Here is a 15,286-nt window from a genome sequence, read left to right as displayed (position 1 = left end):
TTATGGCTGGAGCTAGTAGTTATGGCTGGAGCTAGTAGTTATGGCTGGAGCTCGTAGTTATGGCTGGAGCTAGTAGTTATGGCTGGGAGCTAGTAGTTATGGCTGAGCTAGTAGTTATGGCTGGAGCTTGTAGTTATGGCTGGAGCTAGTAGTTATGGCTGGAGCTCGTCGTAGTTATGGCTGGAGCTAGTAGTTATGGCTGGAGCTCGTCGTAGTTATGGCTGGACCTCGTCGTAGTTATGGCTGGAGCTCGTAGTTATGGCTGGAGCTAGTAGTTATGGCTGGAGCTAGTAGTTATGGCTGGAGCTCGTAGTTATGGCTGGAGCTAGTAGTTATGGCTGGAGCTCGTAGTTATGGCTGGAGCTAGTAGTTATGGCTGGAGCTAGTAGTTATGGCTGGAGCTCGTAGTTATGGCTGGAGCTAGTAGTTATGGCTGGAGCTAGTAGTTATGGCTGGAGCTAGTAGTTATGGCTGGAGCTAGTAGTTATGGCTGGAGCTCGTAGTTATGGCTGGAGCTCGTCGTAGTTATGGCTGGAGCTAGTAGTTATGGCTGGAGCTCGTAGTTATGGCTGGAGCTCGTAGTTATGGCTGGAGCTAGTAGTTATGGCTGGAGCTCGTAGTTATGGCTGGAGCTCGTAGTTATGGCTGGAGCTAGTAGTTATGGCTGGAGCTAGTAGTTATGGCTGGAGCTCGTAGTTATGGCTGGAGCTCGTAGTTATGGCTGGAGCTAGTAGTTATGGCTGGAGCTAGTAGTTATGGCTGGAGCTAGTAGTTATGGCTGGAGCTCGTAGTTATGGCTGGAGCTCGTAGTTATGGCTGGAGCTAGTAGTTATGGCTGGAGCTAGTAGTTATGGCTGGAGCTAGTAGTTATGGCTGGAGCTAGTAGTTATGGCTGGAGCTAGTAGTTATGGCTGGAGCTCGTAGTTATGGCTGGAGCTCGTAGTTATGGCTGGAATAGAAAGGGAATGATAACGAAAGTGACAAAGTAACGACAACTTATCTTTGATCAGTAACTGTAATATAATTACTCAAATGACTAGTTACCGCAAAAAGTTATGTTATTACTGTATAACCCCCAAATACTGACACACACACAGAAGCACTCGCTACAAGTCATCCAGCTGCTGTAGTGTCAGGGAGATTTAAACCAGCTGAAATGTGTGTCTGTTTAGGTAAGACGCTGGGTTCAGGGGCCTTTGGTAAGGTGGTGAAATGTGTGTCTGTTTAGGTAAGACTCTGGGTTCAGGGGCCTTTGGTAAGGTGGTGAAATGTGTGTCTGTTTAGGTAAGACTCTGGGTTCAGGGGCCTTTGGTAAGGTGGTGAAATGTGTGTCTGTTTAGGTAAGACTCTGGGTTCAGGGGCCTTTGGTAAGGAGTTGAAATGTGTGTCTGTTTAGGTAAGACTCTGGGTTCAGGGGCCTTTGGTAAGGTGGTGAGAGCTACAGCCTATGGACTCTGTTCTGCTGACTCCGTCATGACTGTCGCTGTCAAGATGCTCAAACGTGAGTAGCTGTGTGTGTGTGTGTGTGTGTGTCCTTTGCATCTTCTTCTTCATCATTTTTAAAGCTATGATGACGTCATTAAGATGATGTCATTGCAACGATGTAACGATGATGTCACCGCAGCGAGCGCCCACTCCACCGAGAAGGAGGCTCTGATGTCGGAGTTGAAGGTTCTCAGTTACCTAGGCAACCACGTCAACATCGTCAACCTGCTGGGAGCTTGCACTGTGGGAGGTGAGAGGTCATCGACTCTATGGCAAAGGTCAGAGGGTCCACAGTAGTCATACTGACTGGTCCTCCAAGATATCCTAAAATAACTCCATATTTTCCAGTTGAGTATTAAGTAAGAGATTTCCATTAAGGGATGTTTTACCAGATTAAAGGGATGTTTTACCAGATTAAAGGGATGTTTTACCAGAACCAGATTAAAGGGATGTTTTACCAGATTAAAGGGATGTTTTACCAGATTAAAGGAATGTTTTACCAGATTAAAGGGATGTTTTACCAGATCCAGATTAAAGGGATGTTTTACCAGATTAAAGGGATGTTTTACCAGATCCAGATTAAAGGGATGTTTTACCAGATCCAGATTAAAGGGATGTTTTACCAGATCCAGATTAAGGGTGTTTACCAGATTAAAGGGATGTTTTACCAGATCCAGATTAAAGGGATGTTTTACCAGATTAAAGGGATGTTTTACCAGATCCAGATTAAAGAGATGTTTTACCAGATCCAGATTAAAGGGATGTTTTATCAGATCCAGATTAAAGGGATGTTTTACCAGATCCAGATTAAAGGGATGTTTTACCAGATCCAGATTAAAGGGATGTTTTATCAGATCCAGATTAAAGGGATGTTTTACCAGATCCAGATTAAAGGGATGTTTTACCAGATCCAGATTAAAGGGATGTTTTACCAGATTAAAGGGATGTTTTACCAGAACCAGATTAAAGGGATGTTTTACCAGATCCAGATTAAAGGGATGTTTTACCAGATCCAGATTAAAGGGATGTTTTACCAGATCCAGATTAAAGGGATGTTTTACCAGATCCAGATTAAAGGGATGTTTTACCAGATTAAAGGGATGTTTTACCAGATCCAGATTAAAGGGATGTTTTACCAGATTAAAGGGATGTTTTACCAGATTAAAGGGATGTTTTACCAGATTAAAGGGATGTTTTACCAGATCCAGATTAAAGGGATGTTTACCAGAACCAGATTAAAGGGATGTTTTACCAGATTAAAGGGATGTTTTACCAGATTAAAGGGATGTTTTACCAGATCCAGATTAAAGGGATGTTTTACCAGATTAAAGGGATGTTTTACCAGATCCAGATTAAAGGGATGTTTTACCAGATCCAGATTAAGCCTATTTCTGGACTCATTGGAAAGCACTTTCAATGAACAGAGTCTCTGAATTTAGTCCACATTGAACATAAATTTGTTCTGAGTCCAGGAAATGAGGCATCTACTCACTTAATTTGCTTCATAATCAATAATCAATTGGAGCTTTCTTTATAAACTTCAAAGTTTAGAGTTTATATGAACGTGTTCTGGTGGAAAGAGTTGTATGACAGTTTGTGGTCCCGTCCTGCTGTCTGAACTCTTACCCAGATCATTTACTTCCTGTCAGGGCCGACGCTGGTGATCACAGAGTACTGTTGCTATGGAGATCTGCTCAACTTCCTGCGTAGGAAGAGAGAGACGTTCTTCAGCGCCCAGGCTGCTGATGGGTACTACCGCAACATCAACAACCCCCCAGAACCACAGAGGTCTGTGTGTGTGGTGTGTGTGTGTGTGGTGTGTGTGTGTGTGGTGTCTGTGTGTGTGGTGTGGGGGGTGTACGTGGTGTGTGTGTGTCTGTGGTGTGTGTCTGTGTGTGGTGTGTGTGTGAATGTGTATGTATGTGTGTGTGTGTGTGTTGTACTTTACTCATTATAATATGTCTGTGTTTCATTCCTCTCTCTTTATGTGTCTGCGTGGGTGTGGGTGTGTGTGCGTGTGTCTACATGTGTGTGTGCGTGTATCTACATGTGTGTGTGCGTGTGTCTACATGCGTGTGTGTGTGTGTGTGTGTGTGTGTGTGTGTGTGTGTGTCTACATGCATGTGTGTGTGTGTGTCTGCATGCATGCGTGTGTGTCTGCATGCATGCGTGTGTGTGTCTGCATGCATGTGTGTGTGTCTGCATGCATGCGTGTGTGTGTGTGTCTGCATGCATCTGTGTGTGTGTGTGTCTGCATGTGTGTGTGTCTGCATGTGTGTGTGTCTGCATGTGTGTGTGTCTGCATGTTTGTGTCTGTGTGTGTGTCTGTCTGTCTGCATCGGTGTGTGTGTGTGTGTATGTCTGTCTGCATCCGTGTGTGTGTGTGTGTGTGTGTGTGTGTGTGTGTGTGTGTGTGTTTAGAGATGGGAACGGTAGCAGTTACATGCCTATGCGTCCGTCTGAGACAGACAGAACGTCCTCCCAGTCAGGTAAAACTACATTTCCCACCATACACCATAATCCTGTATGAATCGATAATGTAGTCCTCTCACATGATTCCCTGCACTACTTGGTTTAATCAAAGCCTTATGTGGATTCATCCAGAAACATTTTATATTTTTAAACACATATCGCTGACAATATGGGCTAAATATCTTTCTCCCCCTCTCCCCCCTCTCTCTTCTACCCTCTCCCCCTCTTTCTCTCCTACCCTCTCCCCCTCTTTCTCTCCTACCCTCTCCCTCTTTCTCTCCTACCCTCTCCCTCTTTCTCTCCTACCCTCCCCCTCTTTCTCTCCTACCCTCTCCCCCTTTCTCTCCTACCCTCTCTCACCCCCTCTCTTTTCTCTCCCCCTCTCCCCCCTTCCTCTCTCTCCCCTCTCTCTTCCTCTCTCCCTCTCTCTGCCCCTCTATCGCTCTCTCTCTCCCCTCTCTCACCCCCTCTCTGATCTCCCCCCTCTCTCCCCCTCTCCCCTCTCTCTCTTCCTCTCGCTCCCTCTCTTCCTCCCTCTCTTCCTCTCTTCCTCTCTTCCTCTCTCCCTCTCTCTCTCTCCCTCTCTCCCCTCTCTCTCTTCCTCTCTCTCTCTCTCTCTCTCTCTCTCTCTCTCCCCTCTCTCTCTTCCTCTCGCCTCTCTCTCTTCCTCTCTCTCTCTCTCTCCCCTCTCTCTCTTCCTCTCGCTCCCTCTCTTCCTCTCTCGCTCTCTCCCTCTCTCTCTCTCTCCCTCTCTCCCCTCTCTTTCTCTCTCTCTCTCTCCCCTCTCTCTCTTCCTCTCTCTCTCTTCCTCTCTCTCTCTATCTCCCCTCTCTCACCCCCTCTCCTTTCTCTCCCCCCTCTCTCCCTCCCACTCTCCCTCTCTGTCTCTCTCTAGATGATAAGGGATGTCTGAGTATAGATGAGTTGTCTGTGGACACAGAGGATCTACTGAGCTTCTCCTACCAGGTGGCTAAGGGAATGGAGTACATCACCTCTAAGAATGTAAGGTTCTGAGGAACACACACACACACACACACACACACACACACACACACACACACACACACACACACACACACACACACACACACACACACACATTCACACAGACACACATATACACAGACACAGTTGAAAAGTGGTTTATAGTTTGTCTATAGAAATCTACAGTGCTGAGATAAAGTCTGTGCCCCTTCAGCCTTTTCTGTTTCACCTAAACATGTGATCAGATCTTCATCTGTCCCAACAATAGATACAGTCAACCTCATTAAACACATTACACAAAAAACAATTGGAGTTTTTAATTTCTTCATTGAGCAAATTGATCCGACATTCCATTTCTTTGTGGGAAAAAAGTATGTGAATCTCTAGATTAATGAGATGAAAGTTGTGACAAGTTTTGGTATTTGGTCCCATCTTCCTTGCATGCTATGACTACATCAAGCGTAACTCTACAAACTCCTTGGGTTCTGTTTGGGTTGTGTTTTTCCCAACCAGAACTGAATGGTGAATAATGTCTTGTGACATTTTCTATTGAGGTAAGAATAGAACATGTTTCTGAACACTTCTAAATTAATCCTGATAATACCTTGATTAAGAAAAACTATGAATGAATCATGAATAATGATGAGAGAGAAGCTTACAGAGGTTACAACAAAACATGCTAACACGCTAACATGCTAACACGCTCTCCCTTGTCATTGGTAATACTGAGCCCATGTTAGCATGTTTTGTTGTAGCCTGTTTTGTTTGCTCTACAACCTGTTAGTTCATATGCCTTGACACTGTGATATATAGTCCTAAGGGGTGAGTCAATAAGAAGACATTGTCAGAATAAATTCAACCACTCCTTTGTTTCATCACAAAACCGGAAAGCAACATCTGTCCGGTTAAATCCACAAAACATATTACATGTACAGTGAGGGAAAAAAGTATTTGATCCCCTGCTGATTTTGTATGTTTGCCCACTGACAAAGAAACGATCAGTCTATAATTGTAATGGTAGGTTTATTTGAACAGTGAGAGACAGAATAACAACAACAAAAATATCCAGAAAAACACGTGTCAAAAATGTTATAAAATGATTTGCATTTTAATGAGGGAAATAAGTATTTGACCCCCTCTCAATCAGAAAGATTTCTGGCTCCCAGGTGTCTTTTATACAGGTAACGAGCTGAGATTAGGAGCACACTCTTAAAGGGAGTGCTCCTAATCTCAGTTTGTTACCTGTATAAAAGACACCTGTCCACAGAAGCAATCAATCAATCAGATTCCAAACTCTCCACTATGGCCAAGACCAAAGAGCTCTCCAAGGATGTCAGGGACAAGATTGTAGACCTACACAAGGCTGGAATGGGCTACAAGACCATCGCCAAGCAACTTGGTGAGAAGGTGACAACAGTTGGTGCGATTATTCGCAAATGGAAGAAACACAAAAGAACTGTCAATATCCCTCGGCCTGGGGCTCCATGCAAGATCTCACCTCGTGGAGTTGCAATGATCATGAGAACGGTGAGGAATCAGCCCAGAACTACACGGGAGGATCTTGTCAATGATCTCAAGGCAGCTGGGACCATAGTCACCAAGAAAACAATTGGTAACACACTACGCCGTGAAGGACTGAAATCCTGCAGCCCCCGCAAGGTCCCCCTGCTCAAGAAAGCACATATACATGCTCGTCTGAAGTTTGCCAATGAACATCTGAATGACTCAGAGGACAACTGGTGAAAGTGTTGTGGTCAGATGAGACCAAAATGGAGCTCTTTGGCATCAACTCAACTCGACTTGTTTGGAGGAGGAGGAATGCTGCCTATGACACCAAGAACACCATCCCCATCGTCAAACATGGAGGTGGAAACATTATGCTTTGGGGGTGTTTTTCTGCTAAGGGGACAGGACAAATTCACCGCATCAAAGGGACGATGGGCGGGGCCATGTACTGTGAAATCTTGGGTGAGAACCTCCTTCCCTCAGCCAGGACATTGAAAATGGGTCGTGGATGGGTATTCCAGTATGACAATGACCCAAAACACACGGCCAAGGCAACAAAGGAGTGGCTCAAGAAGAAGCACATTAAGGTCCTGGAGTGGCCTAGCCAGTCTCCAGACCTTAATCCCATAGAAAATATGTGGAGGGAGCTGAAGGTTCGAGTTGCCAAACGTCAGCCTCGAAACCTTAATGACTTGGAGAAGATCTGCAAAGAGGAGTGGGACAAAATCCCTCCTGAGATGTGTGCAAACCTGGTGGCCAACTACAAGAAACATCTGACCTCTGTGATTGCCAACAAGGGTTTTGCCACCAAGTACTAAGTCATGTTTTGCAGAGGGGTCAAATACTTATTTCCCTCATTAAAATGCAAATCATTTTATAACATTTTTGACATCCGTTTTTCTGGATTTTTTTGTTGTTATTCTGTCTCTCACTGTTCAAATAAACCTACCATTAAAATTAAAGACTGATAATTTCTTTGTCAGTGGGCAAACGTACAAAATCAGCAGGTGATCAAATACTTTTTTCCCCCCACTGTAGCAAACAGTTACATGGCCTACAGCATGGTACACAGTCTATCACTCTGTTATACAGTACACAGTCTATCACTCTGTTATACAGTACACAGTCTATCACTCTGTTATACAGTACACAGTCTATCACTCTGTTATACAGTACACAGTCTATCACTCTGTTATACAGTACACGGTCTATCACTCTGTTATACAGTACACGGTCTATCACTCTGTTATATAGTACACAGTCTATCACTCTGTTATACAGTACACAGTCTATCACTCTGTTATACAGTACACAGTCTATCACTCTGTTATACAGTACACAGTCTATCACTCTGTTATACAGTACACGGTCTATCACTCTGTTATACAGTACACAGTCTATCACTCTGTTATACAGTACACAGTCTATCACTCTGTTATACAGTACACAGTCTATCACTCTGTTATACAGCAAATGGTCTATCACTCTGTTATACAGGACACAGTCTATCACTCTGTTATACAGTACACGGTCTATCACTCTGTTATACAGTACACAGTCTATCACTCTGTTATACAGTACACAGTCTATCACTCTGTTATACAGTACACGGTCTATCACTCTGTTATACAGTACACGGTCTATCACTCTGTTATACAGTACACGGTCTATCACTCTGTTATACAGTACACAGTCTATCACTCTGTTATACAGCACACGGTCTATCACTCTGTTATACAGGACACGGTCTATCACTCTGTTATACAGGACACAGTCTATCACTCTGTTATACAGTACACGGTCTATCACTCTGTTATACAGTACACAGTCTATCACTCTGTTATACAGTACACAGTCTATCACTCTGTTATACAGTACACGGTCTATCACTCTGTTATACAGTACACAGTCTATCACTCTGTTATACAGTACACAGTCTATCACTCTGTTATACAGTACACAGTCTATCACTCTGTTATACAGTACACACTTTTCTTGTTTGTTGTCCTAGGCTACATGGCTAAAATGCTCGCTAGCCTAACTTCCATTCATGGGCAACGTTAGCTAGTTAACATTAGCCTTCTACATCTAGCTACATGTTGAACTTCCATCCTCTCAGACCAGGAGCACAACAATGTATGAATTAATGGTTGGATCAGAATCACCGTTATAATCATTAGCCAGTATGGAGAATTAAATAAAACCACAAGTCCAAATCCCCATCTCCATCCATGGCTAATTTAGGAAAGGACCAGTTTACACTAGCTATCCACCAGAAGACAACAACACGAGATGAAACAATTCAAGTTGTTTCTGTCCATGACGTATGATCTCAATGTGATCTGATAGGAGTGAAGCCAAATCCAAGCTGGCTTCCCTTGACACTTTTTTTTTGGTGCGCCAGGACCAATCACAGTTGAGCTCGTTCAGTTTAGCTCAACGCTGATTGACTATTATTTTATACTTTTTTTTAATGAAAGGGAGGCCAAATGCTCGCTGGCTTCCCTTGCTATCAATGCTACAGGCGGCAACATTGTCATACTCTTTTTGACCACACAGCATCAGATAGATTGCCTACACATAGAGAGACAGAGGGGCGCTGTTTTCGCTCACTCGGACGCTTTCTCCTGTGAGATACATTCAGCCTCTGGAGAGATGAAGGAAAATGATGTAATACACAGAGACGAAAAATACATAATTTTCTATGTTTTTAATTTTTATTTTGGTATGGCTTCTGTTGGCATGAATTCTGCCAAGAAAGAGATCATGTTTGTATGCGGCTTTATTAACTCAAGGATTTGTTTATTTATTATTTTTTTACATTGTTTGCAAACTGATATGTGACACGGAATAAAATGAGAAACAGGCAACTTTTTTTATTTGTTTATTTTTGTATTTTGTAGCTAAACAAGTGGGGCTCTGCCCTGAATGACAGGTCTCCACTGAGTTAGAGCCAGCTGCTGTCTGTGTTTCTGTCTTCTATGTATTTATTTCTGTATATGGTTGATTCTTTACTAAATGTGTCTGTGTGTGTGTGTGTAGTGTATCCACAGAGACCTAGCAGCCAGGAACATTCTGCTGACTCAGGGGAGAGTAGCCAAGATCTGTGACTTCGGACTGGCCCGAGACATCACCACCGACTCTAACTACGTCCTCAGAGGCAATGTAAGTGTGTGTGTGTGTGTGTGTGTGTGTGTGTGAGTATTTTTGTTGTAGAACGAGTGTGAAATACAAGAAGGCTGCTCAGGTTTTACCATTAAAGAACAACAAGTAAAAAGCAAGCATTGTAACACAACGGAATCTCAGAGTGATAGTTCAGACATTTTACATGTTTAGATATGCTTCCTTATCTTGAGAGTAGTCTCTGGACAATGACTGTCAAGGTAAGTAAACATTTCCAAACTATCCCTTTAAAACTAATAGCCACTTCCTGTTTCACCCTGATGATGTGTTTCCTGTGTGTGCTGTCTCCCCCCCGATGATGCATTTCCTGTGTGTGTTGTCTCCCCCTGATGTATTTCCTGTGTGTGTTGTCTTCTCCTGATAATGTGTTTCCTGTGTGTGTTGTTTTCTCCTGATGATGTATTTCCTGTGTGTGTTGTCTCCACCTGATGATGTATTTCCTGTGTGTGTTGTCTTCTCCTGATGATGTGTTTCCTGTGTGTGTTGTCTCCCCACGATGATGCGTTTCCTGTGTGTGTTGTCTCCCCTTGATGATGTGTTTCTTGTGGGTGTTGTCTCCCCCTGATGATGCGTTTCCTGTGGGTGTTGTCTCCCCCTGATGATGCGTTTCCTGTGGGTGTTGTCTCCCCCTGATGATGCGTTTCCTGTGTGTTCCAGGCCCGTCTCCCAGTGAAGTGGATGTCTCCAGAGAGTATCTTTGACGGTGTTTACACCTTGGAGAGTGATGTCTGGTCATACGGTATCCTGCTCTGGGAAATATTCTCTTTAGGTAATGTACAGTACATAACTATAGTCACCTTGGACAGTGATGTCTGGTCACATGGTAACTATAGTCACCTTGGACAGTGATGTCTGGTCACATGGTAACTATAGTCACCTTGGACAGTGATGTCTGGTCACATGGTAACTATAGTCACCTTGGACAGTGATGTCTGGTCACGTGGTAACTATAGTCACCTTGGAGAGTGATGTCTGGTCACATGGTAACTATAGTCACCTTGGAGAGTAATGTCTGGTCACGTGGTAACTATAGTCACCTTGAACAGTGATGTCTGGTCACATGGTAACTATAGTCACCTTGGAGAGTGATGTCTGGTCACATGGTAACTATAGTCACCTTGGACAGTGATGTCTGGTCACGTGGTAACTATAGTCACCTTGGAGAGTGATGTCTGGTCACGTGGTAACTATAGTCACCTTGGAGAGTGATGTCTGGTCACATGGTAACTATAGTCACCTTGGACAGTGATGTCTGGTCACATGGTAACTATAGTCACCTTGGACAGTGATGTCTGGTCACGTGGTAACTATAGTCACCTTGGATACAGTGATGTCTGGTCACATGGTAACTATAGTCACCTTGGAGAGTGATGTCTGGTCACATGGTAACTATAGTCACCTTGGACAGTGATGTCTGGTCACATGGTAACTATAGTCACCATGGACAGTGATGTCTGGTCACGTGGTAACTATAGTCACCTTGGACAGTGATGTCTGGTCACATGGTAACTATAGTCACCTTGGACAGTGATGTCTGGTCACGTGGTAACTATAGTCACCTTGGATAGTGATGTCTGGTCACGTGGTAACTATAGTCACCTTGGAGAGTGATGTCTGGTCACATGGTAACTATAGTCACCTTGGATACAGTGATGTCTGGTCACATGGTAACTATAGTCACCTTGGATACAGTGATGTCTGGTCACATGGTAACTATAGTCACCTTGGATACAGTGATGTCTGGTCACATGGTAACTATAGTCACCTTGGATACAGTGATGTCTGGTCACATGGTAACTATAGTCACCTTGGAGAGTGATGTCTGGTCACATGGTAACTATAGTCACTTTGGACAGTGATGTCTGGTCACGTGGTAACTATAGTCACCTTGGACAGTGATGTCTGGTCACGTGGTAACTATAGTCACCTTGGATAGTGATGTCTGGTCACATGGTAACTATAGTCACCTTGGAGAGTGATGTCTGGTCACATGGTAACTATAGTCACCTTGGAGAGTGATGTCTGGTCACGTGGTAACTATAGTCACCTTGGATACAGTGATGTCTGGTCACATGGTAACTATAGTCACCTTAGACAGTGATGTCTGGTCACATGGTAACTATAGTCACCTTGGATACAGTGATGTCTGGTCACATGGTAACTATAGTCACCTTGGAGAGTGATGTCTGGTCACATGGTAACTATAGTCACCTTGGAGAGTGATGTCTGGTCACGTGGTAACTATAGTCACCTTGGAGAGTGATGTCTGGTCACGTGGTAACTATAGTCACCTTGGAGAGTGATGTCTGGTCACATGGTAACTATAGTCACCTTGGACAGTGATGTCTGGTCACGTGGTAACTATAGTCAGCTTGGACAGTGATGTCTGGTCACATGGTAACTATAGTCACCTTGGATAGTGATGTCTGGTCACGTGGTAACTATAGTCACTTTGGAGAGTGATGTCTGGTCACGTGGTAACTATAGTCACCTTGGATACAGTGATGTCTGGTCACATGGTAACTATAGTCACCTTGGACAGTGATGTCTGGTCACATGGTAACTATAGTCACCTTGGATACAGTGATGTCTGGTCACATGGTAACTATAGTCACCTTGGAGAGTGATGTCTGGTCACATGGTAACTATAGTCACCTTGGAGAGTGATGTCTGGTCACGTGGTAACTATAGTCACCTTGGAGAGTGATGTCTGGTCACGTGGTAACTATAGTCACCTTGGAGAGTGATGTCTGGTCACATGGTAACTATAGTCACCTTGGATACAGTGATGTCTGGTCACATGGTAACTATAGTCACCTTGGATACAGTGATGTCTGGTCACATGGTAACTATAGTCACCTTGGACAGTGATGTCTGGTCACATGGTAACTATAGTCACCTTGGACAGTGATGTCTGGTCACATGGTAACTATAGTCACCTTGGACAGTGATGTCTGGTCACGTGGTAACTATAGTCACCTTGGACAGTGATGTCTGGTCACATGGTAACTATAGTCACCTTGGACAGTGATGTCTGGTCACGTGGTAACTATAGTCACCTTGGACAGTGATGTCTGGTCACATGGTAACTATAGTCACCTTGGACAGTGACGTCTGGTCACATGGTAACTATAGTCACCTTGGAGAGTGATGTCTGGTCACATGGTAACTATAGTCACCTTGGATACAGTGATGTCTGGTCACATGGTAACTATAGTCACCTTGGATACAGTGATGTCTGGTCACATGGTAACTGTAGTCACCTTGGATACAGTGATGTCTGGTCACATGGTAACTATAGTCACCTTGGATACAGTGATGTCTGGTCACATGGTAACTATAGTCACCTTGGATACAGTGATGTCTGGTCACATGGTAACTATAGTCACCTTGGAGAGTGATGTCTGGTCACATGGTAACTATAGTCACCTTGGACAGTGATGTCTGGTCACGTGGTAACTATAGTCACCTTGGAGAGAGATGTCTGGTCACATGGTAACTATAGTCACCATGGATACAGTGATGTCTGGTCACATGGTAACTATAGTCACCTTGGAGAGTGATGTCTGGTCACATGGTAACTATAGTCACCTTGGAGAGTGATGTCTGGTCACATGGTAACTATAGTCACCTTGGAGAGTGATGTCTGGTCACATGGTAACTATAGTCACCTTGGAGAGTGATGTCTGGTCACGTGGTAACTATAGTCACCTTGGACAGTGATGTCTGGTCACATGGTAACTATAGTCACCTTGGAGAGTGATGTCTGGTCACATGGTAACTATAGTCACCTTGGAGAGTGATGTCTGGTCACATGGTAACTATAGTCACCATGGATACAGTGATGTCTGGTCACATGGTAACTATAGTCACCTTGGAGAGTGATGTCTGGTCACATGGTAACTATAGTCACCTTGGAGAGTGATGTCTGGTCACATGGTAACTATAGTCACCTTGGATAGTGATGTCTGGTCACGTGGTAACTATAGTCACCTTGGAGAGTGATGTCTGGTCACGTGGTAACTATAGTCACCTTGGATACAGTGATGTCTGGTCACATGGTAACTATAGTCACCTTGGACAGTGATGTCTGGTCACATGGGATCTATAGTCACCTTGGAGAGTGATGTCTGGTCACGTGGTAACTATAGTCACCTTGGAGAGTGATGTCTGGTCACATGGTAACTATAGTCACCTTGGAGAGTGATGTCTGGTCACGTGGTAACTATAGTCACCTTGGAGAGTGATGTCTGGTCACGTGGTAACTATAGTCACCTTGGACAGTGATGTCTGGTCACATGGTAACTATAGTCACCTTGGAGAGTGATGTCTGGTCACATGGTAACTATAGTCACCTTGGAGAGTGATGTCTGGTCACATGGTAACTATAGTCACCATGGATACAGTGATGTCTGGTCACATGGTAACTATAGTCACCTTGGAGAGTGATGTCTGGTCACATGGTAACTATAGTCACCTTGGAGAGTGATGTCTGGTCACATGGTAACTATAGTCACCTTGGATAGTGATGTCTGGTCACGTGGTAACTATAGTCACCTTGGAGAGTGATGTCTGGTCACGTGGTAACTATAGTCACCTTGGATACAGTGATGTCTGGTCACATGGTAACTATAGTCACCTTGGACAGTGATGTCTGGTCACATGGGATCTATAGTCACCTTGGAGAGTGATGTCTGGTCACGTGGTAACTATAGTCACCTTGGAGAGTGATGTCTGGTCACATGGTAACTATAGTCACCTTGGAGAGTGATGTCTGGTCACATGGTAACTATAGTCACCTTGGATACAGTGATGTCTGGTCACATGGTAACTATAGTCACCTTGGACAGTGATGTCTGGTCACATGGTAACTATAGTCACCTTGGAGAGTGATGTCTGGTCACATGGTAACTATAGTCACCTTGGAGAGTGATGTCTGGTCACGTGGTAACTATAGTCACCTTGGAGAGTGATGTCTGGTCACGTGGTAACTATAGTCACCTTGGATACAGTGATGTCTGGTCACGTGGTAACTATAGTCACCTTGGATACAGTATATATACTCACACACACAACGTCATGAAGACACACACGCGCACGTTTGGGGAATATACTAACTGTGTCTTTGTCTGTTTGTGTCTTTGTGTGTGCGTGTGTGTGTGTGTGTGTGCGTGTGTGTGTGTGTGTGTGTGTGTGTGTGTGTGTGTGTGTGTGTGTGTGTGTGTGTGTGTGTGTGTGTGTCTTTGTGTGTGTGCGTGTGTGTGTGTGTGTGTGTGTGTGTGTGTGTAGGCAGCAGTCCGTACCCTGGTATGCAGGTGGGTTCAGCGTTCTACAGGATGATCCAGGAAGGACACAGAATGAACAGACCTGAGGTGGCTCCCACAGAAATGTAAGGAGATCTGGTCTGCTAAATGACTCCCTACTGTAAGTCTCTCTGGATGAGAGAGTCTGCTAAATGACTCCCTACTGTAAGTCTCTCTGGATGAGAGAGTCTGCTAAATGACTCCCTACTGTAAGTCTCTCTGGATAAGAGTCTGCTAAATGACTCCCTACTGTAAGTCTCTCTGGATAAGAGAGTCTGCTAAATGACTCCCTACTGTAAGACTGTCTGGATAAGAGAGTCTGCTAAATGACTCCCTACTGTAAGTCTGTCTGG

General features: G+C 44.2%; 1 protein-coding gene across 2 annotated transcripts in view; it reads left to right on the top strand.

The window, feature by feature from the left end:
• Nucleotides 1-15,286, top strand: part of LOC115190784 (mast/stem cell growth factor receptor kita) — a 64,375-nt gene that overhangs the window by 40,570 nt on the left and 8,519 nt on the right. For both annotated transcript variants that reach the window (XM_029748851.1, XM_029748850.1), the window contains 8 exons: nucleotides 1,397-1,501; nucleotides 1,625-1,735; nucleotides 3,135-3,273; nucleotides 3,907-3,974; nucleotides 4,853-4,959; nucleotides 9,490-9,612; nucleotides 10,288-10,399; nucleotides 14,920-15,019. In XM_029748851.1, the coding sequence (XP_029604711.1) occupies nucleotides 1,397-1,501; nucleotides 1,625-1,735; nucleotides 3,135-3,273; nucleotides 3,907-3,974; nucleotides 4,853-4,959; nucleotides 9,490-9,612; nucleotides 10,288-10,399; nucleotides 14,920-15,019 (865 nt within the window). The remainder of the gene's footprint in view (nucleotides 1-1,396; nucleotides 1,502-1,624; nucleotides 1,736-3,134; nucleotides 3,274-3,906; nucleotides 3,975-4,852; nucleotides 4,960-9,489; nucleotides 9,613-10,287; nucleotides 10,400-14,919; nucleotides 15,020-15,286) is intronic.

The sequence above is a fragment of the Salmo trutta genome, unplaced genomic scaffold, assembly GCF_901001165.1.
Source record: "Salmo trutta unplaced genomic scaffold, fSalTru1.1, whole genome shotgun sequence".
NCBI classification, from domain to species: Eukaryota; Metazoa; Chordata; class Actinopteri; order Salmoniformes; family Salmonidae; genus Salmo; species Salmo trutta.
Note: the sequence above shows the minus strand (reverse complement) of the source record. Positions and strands in the feature narration are given on the sequence as shown.